The sequence below is a fragment of the Macaca nemestrina genome, chromosome 11 (genome assembly GCF_043159975.1).
Source record: "Macaca nemestrina isolate mMacNem1 chromosome 11, mMacNem.hap1, whole genome shotgun sequence".
NCBI classification, from domain to species: Eukaryota; Metazoa; Chordata; class Mammalia; order Primates; family Cercopithecidae; genus Macaca; species Macaca nemestrina.
In genome coordinates this window covers 79,851,910-79,869,431 of record NC_092135.1, presented here as the reverse complement: position 1 = coordinate 79,869,431, position 17,522 = coordinate 79,851,910, and the positions used below count along the sequence as shown (strand labels likewise).

The window sequence follows — 17,522 nt, the reverse complement described above, 5'->3', positions numbered from 1 at the left end:
CAAAAGTGCCCGAATAGCTCTGAACTGTGGGCAGAAACAACTTTTCTTCACTCTGGGCCTGGAATTCTAATTGGAAGCAGCCTCAAAGTATACTAGACTAGGATGTGCACCATATAATGGAGATAGCATAGGGCTTATTTAAATACAGAAGACCTATCACAGTGCTTGTGTTCCAGTAACCCTTATTTTACTTAATAATGGCTCCAAAGTGCAAGAGTAGTGATGCTGGCTATTGGATATGCCAAAGAGGAGCCATAAAGTGCATCCTTTAAGTGAAAAGGTGAAAGTTCTTGACTTTAAAAAAAGGTACAAATTATATGCTGAAGTTGCTAAGATCTACATTAAAAATGAATTTTCTGTCCATGTAAGTGGGAAGGAAAAAGAAATTTTGCGCTCATTTTGCTGTCTCACTTCAAATTGTGAAAGTTGTTACCACAGTGTGTGATAAGTGTTTAGCTAAAAGACATGAAATGTGTGTGCAGAAGACATGAACAGAAATGTGTTCTGACTGACAGCAATCAGGTTCCTACCTATTCACAATTTTAGGCATCTACTAGGAGTCTTGGAATATATCCCCTGAGGATAAATGGGAACTACTGTATTAGGAAGAAAATCTTTAACGTAGCCGGAGTTGAAGGGTAGGCAGTGGAACTGGCATTATTTATGTCTTATGTCACTACATCTTGAGACGTTCCTAGAGAGTAGTTACACCACTTCAAAACCTTACATGAAACAATGGTGTCCTCATTTAGAAAGCATCTCTTTTACACCTCTACAATATTCAAATTGGAGTTAGAGGTCACACTCTTCTGACTAAAGTCAAAAAGCGTTTTTCAGCATCGGAACAATTTACACAAAAGTAACCTTGTCACTTCACCACATCATCATTCACAGATTTTGTTTTCTTTTGTAATTTAAAATTGAATAATGTTATTTCTTATGATTAAACTTTTAGTACTTTTAGAGTATTTGATTTAATACTTTGTTTTTCTAAATTTTTTGTTGGTTTATAATAAAATGATAGTGTTTGGCATTTACATATTTATAAATTATGATTTAAATTATATTTTGTAATATATTAATACACTTGGTATTTAAAATTCATTAAGCCTTTAGTTTCATTAACCATTTTATTTTAAGACTTCTGAATGCACTTAAAATTTTTTAAAATCAATACTGGTTCACAGTTTTGCACGAAATAAATGCCAAAATAATTGATATTACAATGTACCGCCTTATTGGAATCATAAATCAGAAGAAACTACCCTGTACTTCCCAGTTTGAGAGAAAATATAATTAATTACATCAGCACATTAAAAGGGAAAATCCCAAAGTTGAAAACAGACAACAGGTTGATTCTTCAAGAGCATATAGCTTTGTTTCAACTTACTGTTTTCTGTTAATTAAAGTATATTACAATTCTAAAAAAGGAAATGTTAATTTGTAGAAAGCTGACAGAAATTCAAATAATTTTTGTTCAATAACATTTCAAATTAATTTTGCTCTGTAGAGATATAAGTAAGTTCTTTCTGATAGAAAAGAGTAAAACCCAAAATTTTAAATTTTAAGGTAATGATCTTATTTCAGTATTTTTTCCGAGTACTATAATATTTCTGCTTGACCTGTGCATTTTGCAATTAGCTTTATTATCCCTCTAGTTTCCTTGGTTATTAATTCAGTCTTCTACATTTGTTGATTTTATATTTGAGTCATGTTTTTAATTTTTTGAAATTTATACTTTGATAAGCACCAAATACAAATGGACATGATAAGCAAGTTCAGTTTGAGGGAAATAAAAAAATTCCGTTTCTGCATATTCAATTCACATTGAATGAATTAAATACCCATCTCATTTGTGTTGTAGGATCAGTCAAACAGCATAGGATCAACAGATTTTCACCAGATGAGAGTCCCTCTTTGTGTACTATTCCTTGGGCTTTTCCCCAAAGAGTGTCTAAACACTGGGCACAGTTTCACTACCTGATCCCCGAGAAAAGTACTGTAGCCCACCCCTGACCTCTCATCCATGATTTTGTTTTTTGCAATTTGAGTTACCTGTGGTAAATGGTGATTCACAACTATTAAATGGAAAATTCCAGAAATAATTAATGGTGATTCACAACTATTAAATGGAAAATTCCAGAAATAATTAACAAGTTTTAAATTGTGTGCCATTCTGAGGAGCATGGGGAAATCTCAAGATGTCTCTCTCTGTCCTGCCCGCCATGTGAACCACCCCTTTACACAGAGTATCCACGCTGGACATGCTGCCTGCCCGTTAGTCATTGACATTATCTGCTCCTGACATCCAACCATCAACATTGTCATGGCTCCATGATGCAAGATCACCCAAAAGCAGATGATCCAAATGTAGCCTACCTCTACGTCAGAGTGCCTACATCATTCATCTCATTTCATCTCATCATGTAGCCATTTGTCATCTCACGTCATCACAAGAATGGTGAGTACAGTAAGATATTTGGGAGAGAGATCCTATTCACATAATTTTTACTGCAGTGTATTGGTACAATTGTTCTATTTTATTATTGGTTATCATTGTTAACCTCTTCCTTACCTAATTTGTAAACTAAACTTTAACATAGGTATCTAAGTACAGGAGAAAGCATAGCACATAGGGGGTTCAGTACTATCTGGGATTTCAGGCATCTTCAAAACCTCTTGGATCATATGCCCCATGCATAAAGGGGAGGATGCTGTGCACAGATCTTTTTCAATGTATGTTTATCACTAATGATCATTTTAGGAAAGCAGATGGACATTAAAAACCAAACAATCATGGAAAAACTACACATTTAAGAAATCCCCTAAATTCTTTTGGCCCTTGTCTTTTGTCTAAAGTCCCTAACTTCCTTCTAATCCAGTGACAGGAAGTTCTATTAGATTGTTTACTTTTAAATGAACTTTGAGGTTCACAAAAGTTCGTCCCTTCATCTCCCTGAGAACTATCTTATACAAAGGGTGTGTGGTCTTCTCTCTACAGGAAGTTCTTTTTCTCTAAGAGTAATCTGAGTTGAACAGCGAGTGTCTCATCTGAGAATACCCAGCCTGTACCATACTTGGTTCTCCAGGGACCCTGCCATATAAAGGTTGTTGTTGCTGCCTGGTGGTGCTGGTGGCGGTGGTTTTTCTCAACTAACAGTCAAAAGACAAAGGTCAGAGTGGAGTACTGTGGAGCGCCTAGTTTAGAACAGCAGCCTATTTTCCTTTGGTATTAGGAAATCAGTCCTGCATCACAACCCTGAGGCAAGCGATTTTAAGGCTTGGCCTTTGTATTCTAAATAGAGTGAGCAAAATACTAGGAAAACAAACATAAATTAATATGAAAAAAGTTATCCTGCTATAGTAAATCAGAAATAAAGACCTGATGTTCACTCTGTTATTCGGTACAAAAATTGACTAATTAAATGATAAGGAACTAAAAAGTTAGATTCCACCATCAATCAACATTAGGTCTTTAGTTAATAATTGGAGCAAATTGGGTTTGTTTCTTTGTAAGTAAATAACTTCGAATCCAGCAAAACGGACTGGTTGTTCAAACAGTAGAAAGCCACTTGTATAGAACATCCATAGAATTGTTAACTCACAGTGACAAATTCCATGTATGTCCCTATGAAGCTTGGGAAACACAAACAAGGAAAGCTCATTCACATTTTTAGGTTTTCATAAACAAAGATGACAAAGAAAAAGATGGGCTGCTGATGTTTTTCCATTTCATCTTGTGAACACTTCACTCTGGAAATTATCAGCAGGGCTAAGGTCTTTGGGTTTGCCATAATAAGATTGTTTCATGAGGAATGTAGTTCAACTGGTACTTAGTTACTCTTGACACTGCAAATGCATACTGAACAGGGAGAGACATACTTCACACAAGGTCCGAAACAATTCCAAATATGTACCTGCTGCAACACCATCTTCCAGTCCCCAAATGTCAAATGCAAAAGGAAATGTTCCAGATGTATTTAGGCTCCACTTCACCTCCTCAAACTCAACATCATTGAAGTGAATAATAGAAAACACAGAATAATCCTTCATCACTATTCAAACAGGATTCTGCCAATATTTACTGTTTCTACCAACCACATTTGGTAAGATATGTGCTTCCTACTTTATTTGCCATAATCTTTGAACTGTTCCTAATCTAAGCAGTTAAAACGGTTACCTCCTTGTTCTGAGATTTATGGCCAAAGATACTTATGTAATCTTCCAACTATACCATATTTAGCAAAACAATATAATCTATATATAAACAATATAGTTTTCATGATCATCAAAAAGAGTACTACTGTGGTAAAGAAACATAATATTGTTCTTTTCTGGCAAAAGCAGCATACATCTGTTCTGAGGCATTAGATGTAGTCCTGGCCGACGCATTTTAAGAAATACAAAATAAAGCCAGAAAATAGATACAAGGGAATCATAAACTGTAAAGGGGTTGGAAGAGACCTCATTCTGAAAGAAAAACAAAGTCTAGTGTTTTTCAATCTGAGTCAGAGTGACAGTTTATTTGAAGCCCTTAAAACCTACTAAAGTGATGGATTGGAAACAACATCTTGTTCTTCAAATCCCAGTCATATTAGAAATAAGAAATGCCCTTTGAAGACAGAAACATGAAGATTTAAGACACATAGAGGAGAATGATTTACCTCAGCATGGCAATGCATAATCTGATGCTACAAAACAGTAGTGTGAGATGGCCTGCTTCCAAACTCTAAACATTTGAAGATCCAAAGCCCTCTTTGTTTTATATTGTTTCCTCTACCTTTAGCTCAAGTTAATAAATTCTTTAAAAATCCTTGTAGATTTCTGTGTATTAATTGATAATCAACTCCATTAGACAAAAACCAAATTTGCAAAGCTCTTCAAGATAAGCCCTTATCTATTTGTGGTTTTCTTGAGACTGTTATGGGAATATATCCTTAGGAGTCTGGCGCTCTTGAGCACCCAGTTATTTAACAGAGAGGAGGTGGCCAGACAGGCCTTAAGATCCACAAAAGTACCTTTTTCTGTTTGAAATGTTTTGTGAGCCACTCTCTTAAATCTTTCTTAAGTATTGACAAAGAATCTTATGGATCCACACTTGATTTTATCTTTTCCAGAGCCATTTTTAATTTGGTAATTCTTTTTAGAGGATCTGGGTATAAAACACAATTTTATTTCAAACCTGGCAAATTCTGACTCTTTTACATTTAAAAGCTATTTTTAGCTCATCTCTCTTGTCTCACATTTTATCATAGGTGATTAAAAAAAATCAGGTGGCATTTTGAATATTCTGCCTGGAAATCTTAACTAGATAATTGAGTTTAGCAGGTTTATTTCCTCTTTGACACATTACCACAGATGATTATGTTGGCAAACTCTGTGCCATCACCCAACAAGGATTCCCATTCTTTTACCTCCCAATACCATTGTCCTCACTTTCCTTTAAACCTTCACTGAGAACCTCCTCAAGGTCTTTCAGGTTTCCACTAACACTCTACTTGAAAGCCTTTGGTTTTCACTAGGCATCTCTTCAAAGCCCTTCCAGTTGCTTCCCACAGTCCAGGCCCAAAGCCTATGCCAAATATAGGGTTTTGTTATGGCAGCATCCTACTTCTAGATACTAAAATTTGTAACAGATATCTCTGGGGACATAAAGTATCCTGAAAGTTTAGTGTCTTGAAGCAACAGCAATCATTCATTTTGTTCATGAATCCACAATTCAGGCAGGGCTTAACAGTGAAAACTTGTTTCAACTCAACATGATATCACCTGGGGTGGCTTGATTAGGGCTGGAGAATCCACGTTCATCATAACTTTCTCAAGTGATTGGCGATTTGGTGCTGTCTGTTGGCTGGGAGTTCCCCCAGGGCCAAAGGCCAGAAGCTTCTGTCTGCCTCCATTTAGGCCTCTTCCCAAGCTTCTTGGTCTTCCTGACAGTATGGTTGCTGGGTTACAAGAGCAAAAATTCAGAGAATCAGATAAAAGTGCATGGCATTTTTCATGTTCTAACCTTGAAAGTCACAGGTCATTACCTTCACCACACTCTATTTTTCATATTGTTCAAAAGCAGTCACAGAGACCAACCAGTTGCAAGAGGAGGAAAAATATAGACTACAGTTCTTAATGAGGAAATTGCAAAGTTTAGAAGAGTATTTGGGATAGGAGATATTTTTGGACCTATCTTTAAAAAATATAATCTGCCACATTGAGTAAACAAAGACTTGCATAGAGACATTAATAATTCAGAGGATATATTTTTTATCACTGATGTCAAAATTATGGAAAAGAATTAAACACTCCATAATATAGCTCTTCTTCTTCTCTGACAGTAAACAAAATATATCTAAATGGATTATAGGTCTGACTGAGTTTGGAAATCCTTATGTTCATAAAGTGAACATATTCTTGTAAACCATTATCATACTAAAATTTAAATAATTATATATCTCAATCAAAATAATCTGTTGTTTTTAATAATGGGGCAAAAGCCAATATTTTCCATCTAGTTCAACTCCATTTAACAAATATTTATAGAACACTTACTACATGCCAAACTCTGGGCTGGGTATATGATAGTAAGTAAGACATGTTTCTCTCTTATTATAATTGGGAAAACTAAATGATGAATTGCAATATAGTATAATAAATGAAAAAAATTAAAAGACATGTACATGAAATAAAATAGAATTTTATTTCTATTGAAAATATTGAAAACATTCTATTGAAATTATTTCACATGAAAATAAATAGAATTGGACCACTAACTGACACCATGTACAAAAAGTAACTCAAAAGGAATAAAATACATATATTTAAGAGCTAAAATTACAAAATTCTTAGACAATAACTAAGAGTAAATCTTTATGACCTGGGCTAATCAATGGTTTCTCAGATATGACACCAAAATGCAGATGCAACAAAAGACAGAAATAGATCAATTAAATTTTATCCAAACTAAAAACTTTCAAGCTTCAGAGCACACCATCAAGAAGGTGAAAAGACAACCCATAAAATAGGAGAAAAATGTTGCAAATCCTATATCTAAGGAACTTGCACCTAGGAAACTTAAAGATTTCACATAACTCAATAATAGGAAGACAAATAACTCACTTTATAAACAATGGTTAAAGGATGTAAGCAGACATTTCTCCAAAGAAGATATATAAATGCCCAATAAGTACACAAAAAGATGCTCAACATCATTCAGGGAAATGCACATGAAAATCACAGCGAGCTACCACTTCACACCTACTAGGATGGCTAGAATAAAAAAAGACTGATCATTACAAGTTTAGTAAGGATGTGGGAAAAATTGCAACCCCCATACACTACTGGTGGATGTAGAGTTGTTCAGTCACCTTAGAAGACAATCCTCAGCCGGGTGCGGTGGCTCATACCTGTAATCCCAGCATTTTGGGAGGCCAAGGCGGGTGGATCATGAGGTCAGGAGATCAAGACCATCCTGGCCAACATGGTGAAATCCCATCTCTACTGAAAATACAAAAATTAGCTGGGCTTGGTGGCATGTCCCTATAGTCCTAGCTACTCGGGAGGCTGAGGCAGAAGAATCACTTGAACCCGGGAGATGGAGATTGCAGTGAGCCAATATTGTGCCACTGTACTCCAGCCTGGGTGACAGAGCAAGACTCCATTTCAAAAAAAAAAAGAGACAATCCTCAAAATGTTAAACATAGAGTCACCATATGACTCAGCGAATCCACTCCTAGCTGTCTACACAAAAGGAATGAAAACACATGTCCTTAGAAAAACTTGCACATAAATGTTCAAAGCATCATTATTTATAATAAACGAAGAATGGAAAGGACCCAAATGTTTATCAGCTGATAAATAGGTAAACAAACCGAGGGCATATCCATATAATGTGGGCATATCCATATAAGGGAATCTTATTTGGCAACAAAAAAGAACAAAGTACTGAGGTATGCTACAACATGATAAACCTTGCAAACATTATTCTAAGTGAGGAAGCCAGCCAGAAAAAGTCACACATGGTATGATTTCGTTTCTATGAAATGTCCAGAATAGGCAAGTCTATAGAGACACAAAGCAGATTAGTAGCTACCTAGAGCTATGGTGGGTGTAGGTTGAGGAGAAATCAGGAGTGATTGCTAGTGGGTACTGAGAGTTTTAGGGGGTAATGAAAATGGTTTAAAATTAATTGTGATGATGGTTGCAGAACTCTGTAAACATACTAAAGCCCATTGATTTGTATGTATTATTAAATGAGTGAATTTTGTGAATATTTCAATAAAGCTAATATGCATCTTCACACACACGTATGTTCACACACACATTTAAATGTATGTTCTAGGTACATTGGAAACACATAAAAAGTGGTGATTTCTGTTTGGTGGGTCACAAAGGGCTTCATGGAGAAATAGATGTTTGACGCATGGGTGGCATTGGAGAAAAAGGAAAGGACTTCCAAGCAGAGAGGGCAAAACTTGCAAATACAGGGAAGCATGGAGCAGCATGGTTACTCAACCGTGCTTCAAGTATGACTGAAGCACAGTTGCATATTGAGGGCTTTGAGAAATGAGGATTGGAGAAAGGACAGGATGCATTTGGTTGGGCACGGTGGCTCACACCTGTAATCCCAGCGCTTTGGGAGGCTGAGACGGGCAGATTGCTTGAGCCCAGGAGCTTGAGATCAGCCTGGGCAACATAGTAAGACCCTATCTCAACAAAATTACAAAAATTAGCTGGGTGTGTTGACATGTGCCTGTAGTCTCAGCTACCTGGGAGGCTGAGATGGATGGATCATCTGAGTCTGGGAGCTTGAGGCTTCAGTGAGCTGTGATTGCACCACTGCACTCCAGCCTGGAAACAGTGAGGCCCCATCTCAAAAAGAAAAAGAAAGGGATGCATTTGGACTTCAACTCAAAACAATGAGACATCCATGGATAACTCTTAGCAATAGGAGTGAGGAGGTGACAGGATCATATTTGCATTTAGAACAATCACTCTAACAAAATTGAAAAACATGGACTACAGGCAAACTCTGGTAGGCAGAAAGGCCCAGGTGGGAAATAGTGCCATAATTCAAGAAGTAAGAGGGTGGAAAGTAAGACATTAACAGTCGGGACAATTGGATATGAAGGAGTTATTATAGAATCTCGGAGCTTGGTGAAAAGAAGCCAATTACCTGGCGTACAATAGATGAAATATATTTGCTAAGTGTAATTGGACCTTAGTGGAACTTTTACTTAGCTATTTCAACAAGGGGAAAATGTAAAAAGTAATCTAAAATGGCTAATGCTTCAGATGGCATGATCTTTGTGTATAATATCCCCTTGACGGGAAAGACATTATGTACAGTATAATCTATAAATGTACTTTTATAAAGCCAAATATACAGTTTAGTAACAAAATAACCACGAAACCAGGGGCTTTTTACAGATGTTGTGAAGCTCTCTTTATAGTTGTGTTTATAGATCAGCACCATCAATTAAAAGCCTCTTAACTTTTAGGGAGATAGCTATGAAGTTTCTCACCAGCAACCATAAAAATAGATGGGCTGAGAAGAAGCACTTGCTGCATACAGAATGTTTTTCTAGCATTGTACCAGAATATTTTGGAGATGCCTAAATGTTCCTTGTTTGAATAAGAAACAAAAAGTTGGCAGCGGCCGTCACTTCCCCTAAGTGCCTCTTCTTTTTCTTGCTTGTAATGAAACGGCAAGGTCACAAAATACTGATGTCCACACTTCCTGATTCTCGGTCTCTTAAGATACACAAGTCATAGTGAAGTAAGTGTTCCTCTCTCAGCAACCAGCTGACCCAGAGCTGTACGTTTTTCCCTCTAGCAGGAAGATGCTGCCTGTTCCACAGTAGTGTTTTAAAAATTGTTGTCCAATTTTTCTGCAATATCTAGCCATTGAATATTTATTCAACTTTAGATTGTATGTCTTTCAGAATTAAATCAAGTTGAAAATCACTTGGCTATCAAACATCCATTAGAATTCTAATATTCTGAAGAGCAGAATCTTTCAAAAGTAAATATTACAATGAACTCTGGATAGAGTATATTTTATTTGTGATGTTTCTATGTTGATAACAAATCAAACCATTTAATTCTGAGTGCTAGCAAGTATAAATGGCTTAATTTGTTAGAAAGTTTGTTCTCAACTTTTAAAAAACCCATATTCACCAGCTCAGGAAATTTTAAAAGACTCTTTTCTATAGTTTGTATTTCAAAAGAATATTTTCCAAACAAAAAAAATCACAAAACTGAATAAAAATGACATGCCTGTACATATGTGTGTACATTCACACATGCAAATATACACACACAACACATACTCTGATAACTACCGTTGCCCCGCTGAGAATCACTATGCTAGAAGGCTTTTAAAAGCTCTGTTCAGTTGTTCATCAATTAAAAAAATTAAAAATAGAGAAGAGAAACAGGATAATCCTAAGAGAATATTAGTATCAAGGCATTCTTATAAAAAAAAATACTAAAGGGCTACAAATAACCATACTAAAAATGCCAGTTTTCTGAGGCCCCAAATCTAAGTAAATGATACAGGGTGATGCATTTTATCATTGGCAACTATCTAATTAGTGATCCCAATTAATGGTGCCAATTATGTGGATTCTTCAAAATAGTTGGAGAGACTTCTGAAAAATGTACCCCACATTGAACTTTCCCTGAATTAAATAAAGATTAGGCAGGACAAATTACATAATTTTTACATTTAATGGTTTAACATAAAGTTGAAATAAAATCAACTGTATTTTCTCTCATGTTTGACTCAGATAACCAATGCAGTGTATCATCTTGATATTTTAATATACTGCTATATATTTTATATTTTTCTTCTACTGTTATCACCTCTTGCTAATAGCTAATATTTATGGAGCTCTTACCACATACTAGGCAGCTAACTAAATATCCTTGTGCTATTACACTTGTTAATCTCCCCAGTAAACCAAAGAGATAGGTACAATTGTTACTTCTCATTTTACAGGAAGGTGAGACTTAGGTATGAAAGTGGTAATGCTAGGTCTGGGATTGAGGTCTATCTGCCTCTAAATTGGACTCCTCGATGTTTACATTTTTCTACTCCCTTCAGTTATGTATATTTTCAGCACTATTTGCTTTGAAAAAGAAGTGAATACAGATGTCTTTGGTGTTTAGCAGGCTCCGTACACAGACTCAAACCTACAGGTCTGATCCCATCAAGAACTAACTTGTTTTACACAACCTGAAATCTCAAGGGAATTTTTTGAAGGGCAAGAAGGAAAGAGCAGAACGGTAATGCTGAAATTGAGAACACATTATTTAAAAAATACATATTGCTCTGAGAGTACCAGTGGTTAGAATTTTTTCATCGTAGAAGAATTTTTCTCATGAAAAGGTCTAAATTTAGTCTATTAGTAATTCTCCCAACTGCCTCTTCCTCTTTTCCCTTTCCTTTTGTTATTAACTGGAAAGTATAAAGTATTTTAGAGAAACTTGTTTTGCAGCCAGCTTTGCCATGATGCAGCTAATCCATTAACCAAGAAATAATATAAATGGACTGTTAGACACAAATTCAAAACCTGTGGGAGGTTAACCCTGTTTGGGAAAAATGGTCCTAAAATCCTGAGTAATGATTACAACTGTACACTATAATCCATGTACATGTCTGATGATGAGTTAAGTTTCCTTCAATGTTTCTATGCCCCTCTAAAAATAATTTCTGCCATAATATGTATCCAGAATCCAGAGAATCATGGGCCATTTCATTCATTTCTCTTTCCCATTATAGAGCAGAATGGACCAACCAAAGACTTCTAGAGAATTAATAATCTACTCTAAAAAATGGTTTAGGAATATACCTGATGAAATCATGATGTTATTTGCATTCTGCTTTCAGCTTTTTCATGCAACAATTAAAAAATGAATAAGTTGTATCAAAATAAAAATTCACTTTTGTGAATTTTGAAAGACTTGACTCAAATGCTAGTAAAATTAGTAAATTAGTAAATGGTATAATCAGGTCATTAAAAATTGTTGTTAGCTCCTTATACTCAATAGTTGTTTATTAATGTTGGTCGAATGAAACTAATTGTGGTAAGATTTCAGAATAGAAAAATTAGAATATGAATGCTCAATATTTTTCATTAAAATGCATGTCTGGTTCTGAAAGTAGGAGGGGACAGTTTGGTCCCACACTGTGTTCCTACTATGATTCAGCCAAGGTAAATTTGAATGAGTTGATTTAAATGGGGGCATTTTAGCAGAGAGCAAGAGAACTTTCCAGTGTTAGAGGAGAAAAGAAGATAGGAAGGATAGCAAAATGTCTGCCTTAAGTTCTTTTACCCATGGCCAAGTCCCATAGAGATGTGTCTGAAAGCAGAAATGATCAAAGATTCTTTCACAAGGGATTCATGTGAGAAAGCTGGGTTATAAGCAATGCTGCTATGCTGCCAAGGTAGTAAGAGATAATTCAGCAAGAGAAGCACTCCCTCCACTTCCATACAGTATGTTATCATCATAACCTTTGCCAATTGAGGTCCCCAGCAGAAGGGCAGGGGAGCACTGGATCCCTCAACAGAGAGAGCAAGGGAAGAGGAAAGCACTTAGAATTGACCTATTAGGACTGTCATAAAGATGTATGAATAACTCTCAGGGAGCCCCAATATTAATGGATGAGATTTAGGAGAGGAACATATCTTTCAATACATGATGGAAAAAGAGAAAAATATATCTGTCATCATTAATGCATTTCCATTTGTCATCACAGACTAAAGAAGACTGGGTAAACACATCATTTTGTTGAAATGTCTATATTGTACAGATATGAATAGGTTAGGGGAACATCACACACTGGGGCCTGTCGTAGGGTGGGAGGAGGGGGGAGGGAAAGCATTAGGAGATATACCTAATGTAAATGGTGAGTTAATGGGTGCAGCACAGCAACATGGCATATGTATACATATGTAACAAACCTGCACGGTGTGCACATGTACCCTATAACTTAAAGTATAATAATAATAATAATAATAATAATAATAATAAAATAATAACAATGCAAGTCCTTTTTGACTAAACATAAATCAAGATATTCACAACTGAGATTTAACTGATGACCCTGGTGATTCTATCAAGAGCAGTCTCTGCCCAGGCACAGAGTTCTAATAGATATTTGTGAATCTACTCCTCAGATATCTGCTTTATAATACTTCAGGGGCTTTTTTTTCTTTTTTATCTTGGACTGCTGAAATAATAAAATTATTTGAGATGTACTGAAACAAAACCATGAATCATCAGTACATGGATTTACTAAACAACTCAGGAACACGAATAACAAATTAGTGTGCTCTGCAGAGGTGAACTATCATGAATCTCTCTGAAAGGAATGATAAGCTCCTTCAAACTCCAATGGCTATAATAAATGGCTATAAATAAATTCCATATCCCAGATCCGATCTCTTTCTGCAACATCTCTAGACTAAGTCTTTATTGGGTCTCATTCTGGTTCTTGACTGGTTGACTCTAGAAGCACTCAGATGGTCTTTGCATTTTCTCAACATCCAGTCTACACAATATAAGGACTTACTACTCATTGCCATCAACAGCAATTGGCAATTTTTTTTTTTTTTTTTTTTTTTTTTTTTTTTTTTTTTACTGTGATCATTGCTGTCACACAGCCTTCCTTGGCCATTGTACAATTCCACAATGCCTTGGGTGGGCCCTCCTGTGGTCTCCTTTCTATGTGTTTTGCTTACATTTGTTTTTCATTTTGAACTTTGGCTATAATGAAAAGTTTCTTGAAGGAGCCTCTAAGATGACATCCCCTTGGAGATTAAAATCCTTTTCCTACTTAACAAATTCCTTCCTTTGAAGCATCTAGCAGACAGGTAGTGAAGACCTACTATCCTAAGTCCTTGCTACTAAAGTGCAGTTCATGGCAGCACCATCAACCTCACCTGGGAGCTTTTTGAAATGCAGAAATTCAATCCCAGAAGGTAGGACCCAGACCTCAATCAGAATTTTCATTTTTACAAATTCTCAGGTAATTTGATTTGTATGAATAAAGTTTGAGAAGCACTGTCCTAAATGGTATTCCATGACCAGTTTTTTGGTTTCAAAGAACAAAATTTCTTGAAAATTTAAAATCAGTAATTAATGTTCGCCCTTTATATCACAGAAGCATCAGCAGTCTGTTACCAGTCCCTAGTTCAATTGCTTGAAAGAACACAACAAAGTTGAAAAGGTCAGTCCTAGATCTGTAAGTTCATATTCTGTCCTTCCCATTTAATGCTTCGACTTGCTAAAATCTTTTACCTGTCAACTATCTTTATCCATCTTTACTATCACCATAACAGTTAACTTACTGAGCTGTGCCAAACGCTGTGCTAAGTTCCTTTACATTCTTCTCTAACAACTGTGAAATAGGCACTAATACTACCATCATGGAGTGAGCAAATAAGCTCGTTATTCACAAAAATTTAAGTCTTTCTCCTTTGGGTGTGCAAAAAGACCCTTGTGAGAAAAATGGACTCTGATATTTGTCTGATATGCATTATCTTTTAATGTATTTGTAACTCCCTGCTGAGCACTGACATTCTGTATGCAAGTTATTACTTATGATTTGTGACAGTATTATTTATTATACTGACACTGTATGTAAACTGTTATTTACTCAATATGAGTAATAGAACATCAGTTGTGGAAATAAGAACAAAAACTAAAAGGCCTCATGCAATAGCAATAAGTAGAAGAAACTGAAACTGTATAGGATAGGAACTGTTCATTAGATACGACATTTTAACTTTATACATTTAGAATGCAATTAGAATAAGTGCTAATTAAATGTTTTCAATATTCACAAGTAACTCTAAGTCATGCTTAAAAGCGTAGAACCTCAGCTTCAGTTAAAAGGTGATAGGATGTTTCCTCTTCCTACTTCCTAGAAGTGCTATAATTTCCTTCTTTCCAAGAGAGGAAAAATTCTAGAAGAACATACACTTCATTTTGCTTAATTCCTTCCCTAAGACCACACTCCCATTTGTACAGGTGAAGAACATGGGCAACAGAGCATTTCTCCAGAAACTGCCCAGACTTACTTTCTCTTTACATTCTTTTATATACACTTTACTGCATTCTCATTTTCCTCCGAAAAGGTTGAAGATGGCCAGCTGAGCAAATATTCTACTTTTAAATGTATGAAATTCAACTGAATATATTTAGAGGAAAGAAGTATACTTCAAATCTGAGAATTTTTCAAATGTACTTCAAATCTGAAATGTACTTCAAAATCTGCCTGTTTTTCTCATGGTGTATCATTCACAGCAACTCCAAACATCAAAATCACCATTTGAAGATTCTTCCTCTTCTATGCTTTGTGCAAGTTCTTAGCACAATACGCACAAACTATGAACTTGGCATTTTAAAAAAAATTGCTTTCATCATCATGTACATGGTATTTCAAACTCAATCTATGTATTCTTGGTAATTTTTGCTAATGTTCTTGATTACTTTAAAGACTTTACTCAAATCGCATCTCGTTGGTAGGCTTCTCTGACCACCCCAGGCTATAGTCTCTCAAATTATTTTAGTTATTTGTTGACACTTCTAAATGTATCCATAAATTAAAAGATGCCTGGACTTTGTCTTTTTTTCAGGCCCTTTCATTTTTCATTTCCACATAACAGCTAGCACGGTGGCTTGAACATGATAGCTTTCAAATGTTTAGTACACAATAAAATGGAGAGAAGGAACATAAAACTCTGATAGTTGTGAGACTCCTCTTATTTCATTCATACTATGTAGGTAATTTGCTCATTGTCTCAGCCTATTATTGCAACTGTTATATTTCTAATTTTGATTATCAAAATCTGGGTATCTTGTATTGTCAAAAATTAACTAAAAGGGACTTCAAAACGAAATAGTTAAAATTGCTTACTATACTTCTATTAATATGGGGCATTTGGTTGATAGGTGTTATTACTGCTGTTATTGAACAAAGAGTTAAATAGTATTTTAATATCTATTCTTTGTAGTTTAATAGCATAGTTTTAAAAAGTTTTATGTGTCCTCGGATGGTAATTACTATGACCACAGAACTAGATGAGCCAAAGAGGCCTCAATCATGCCCTCTCTCCAGGGTGGTCTAGTGTTAAACAGCATTTTTTAAAGCATTGTCTTCTTAGAGCATCACAGACACTTCCCTAGGAAAAGAGAGTATCACCCTATTGGGTTACATGCTGCAATTCTTTTGGACCTCATTTGTTACCTATCAAATCTAATTCAAAATCTTCATGGTGCAGTTTAAGAAACCACTAAAAACATTTTAGGCAAAATAAATACTTTATTGTTTTAATATACATATTTTTTAGAAATCAGCCTTTGTGTGATATTTCAAACATTTATAAGCCTTTCAGAAATTCTTTCAAAGAACACTGTTAACAACTCAACCACTTTTGATTAAAATATCACACACAAAGAAACACAATAGGAGTTGAAAAAAGTATAAATGCTAGAAGAATAATTCTAATAACATTTGGTGGTTACTTTACACATTTATTTAACACATATAAAACCAAATAGGAAACCGTTTTCCTTTTTTTCATAAAAACAAAGTTTTCACTGGTTAAAACTGAACTAAAATCATTTTATGTATGAGGAGAACAAATCTAAATTACTTCCATTTTGAAAAAACACCAGCTTATTCATTTCTATTCATTCAAGTCATAGGCCCCATTATTTGGATGATACTCTATTTAGTTTAAAAGACAGAAAAAGAAACATCTTCATCTAATAAAGAAGTCTGGACAATGCAGAAAGTAAAAGTACATAGTGTTTAACATAAGGCACATTTCCAAAAGAAAACTACTACATAAGCAATGATAAAATTACATTTGTCTTGGGTAAAGCAACAAGGCTTACAGTGTAAGAACATTAAGTAGTTGTAGGTAACCTCATATAATTCTATCCTACTGCTATTAGTAACCTCTCAAGAATTAAGAGCAACTATATTTTTTACAACAGAACAGTTTTTCTTCTTGGAAGTGACATTAATTAACAGCAGTGGAGGGAAAAATCATTGGTTGCTTCAAGCTCTCAAAAAATGAATCAGTTATTATTGCACAGTAAATACCTCATAGAGGTCAGTGTTTTAAGAAGCTAGTCTGAAGAAATATGTTATTTATAAGTTGGATAAGTCTGGAAGTTTTCAAGTTTTATAATTAATTCTAATAGGGAATCAAATGAAAAATATTGACATACAAATAAATATTAGGCTTTTCAAACTGCTAGAGTTTTTGATAGTTTAGAAAAGAAATAGCAAAGTGCCTAAGATTCTATGTACGTTTTTAAAAAAAATATACGGCTGAAGAAATACACATTGTACACTGTATACAGTAGCCCAGCTCAGCAGCAAGTATCTTCTAAAGCACAAGAAACACCTCCACCAGTGCATATCATTGATAATTCCAGTATTACACAGCTAATAGGATCCATGCCAACCTTAAAAAAGAAAGAGAAGTCAGTTTTAAACCTCTTTCAAA

General features: G+C 35.1%; 1 protein-coding gene across 4 annotated transcripts in view; it reads right to left on the bottom strand.

Annotated features, from left to right (window-relative positions):
- Positions 1 to 16,304: 16,304 nt before the first annotated feature.
- Positions 16,305 to 17,522, bottom strand: part of ITPRID2 (ITPR interacting domain containing 2) — a 38,617-nt gene continuing 37,399 nt past the window's right edge. For 2 of the 4 annotated variants that reach the window (XM_011772138.2, XM_011772141.2), the window contains one exon: positions 16,305 to 17,481. Coding sequence is in view for 1 of the 4 variants with exons in the window: in XM_011772142.2 (XP_011770444.2) it covers positions 17,386 to 17,481 (96 nt within the window). In the remaining 3 variants the exon portion in view is untranslated. The remainder of the gene's footprint in view (positions 17,482 to 17,522) is intronic. The other 2 variants (XM_011772142.2, XM_011772139.3) reach the window with 2 other exon arrangements.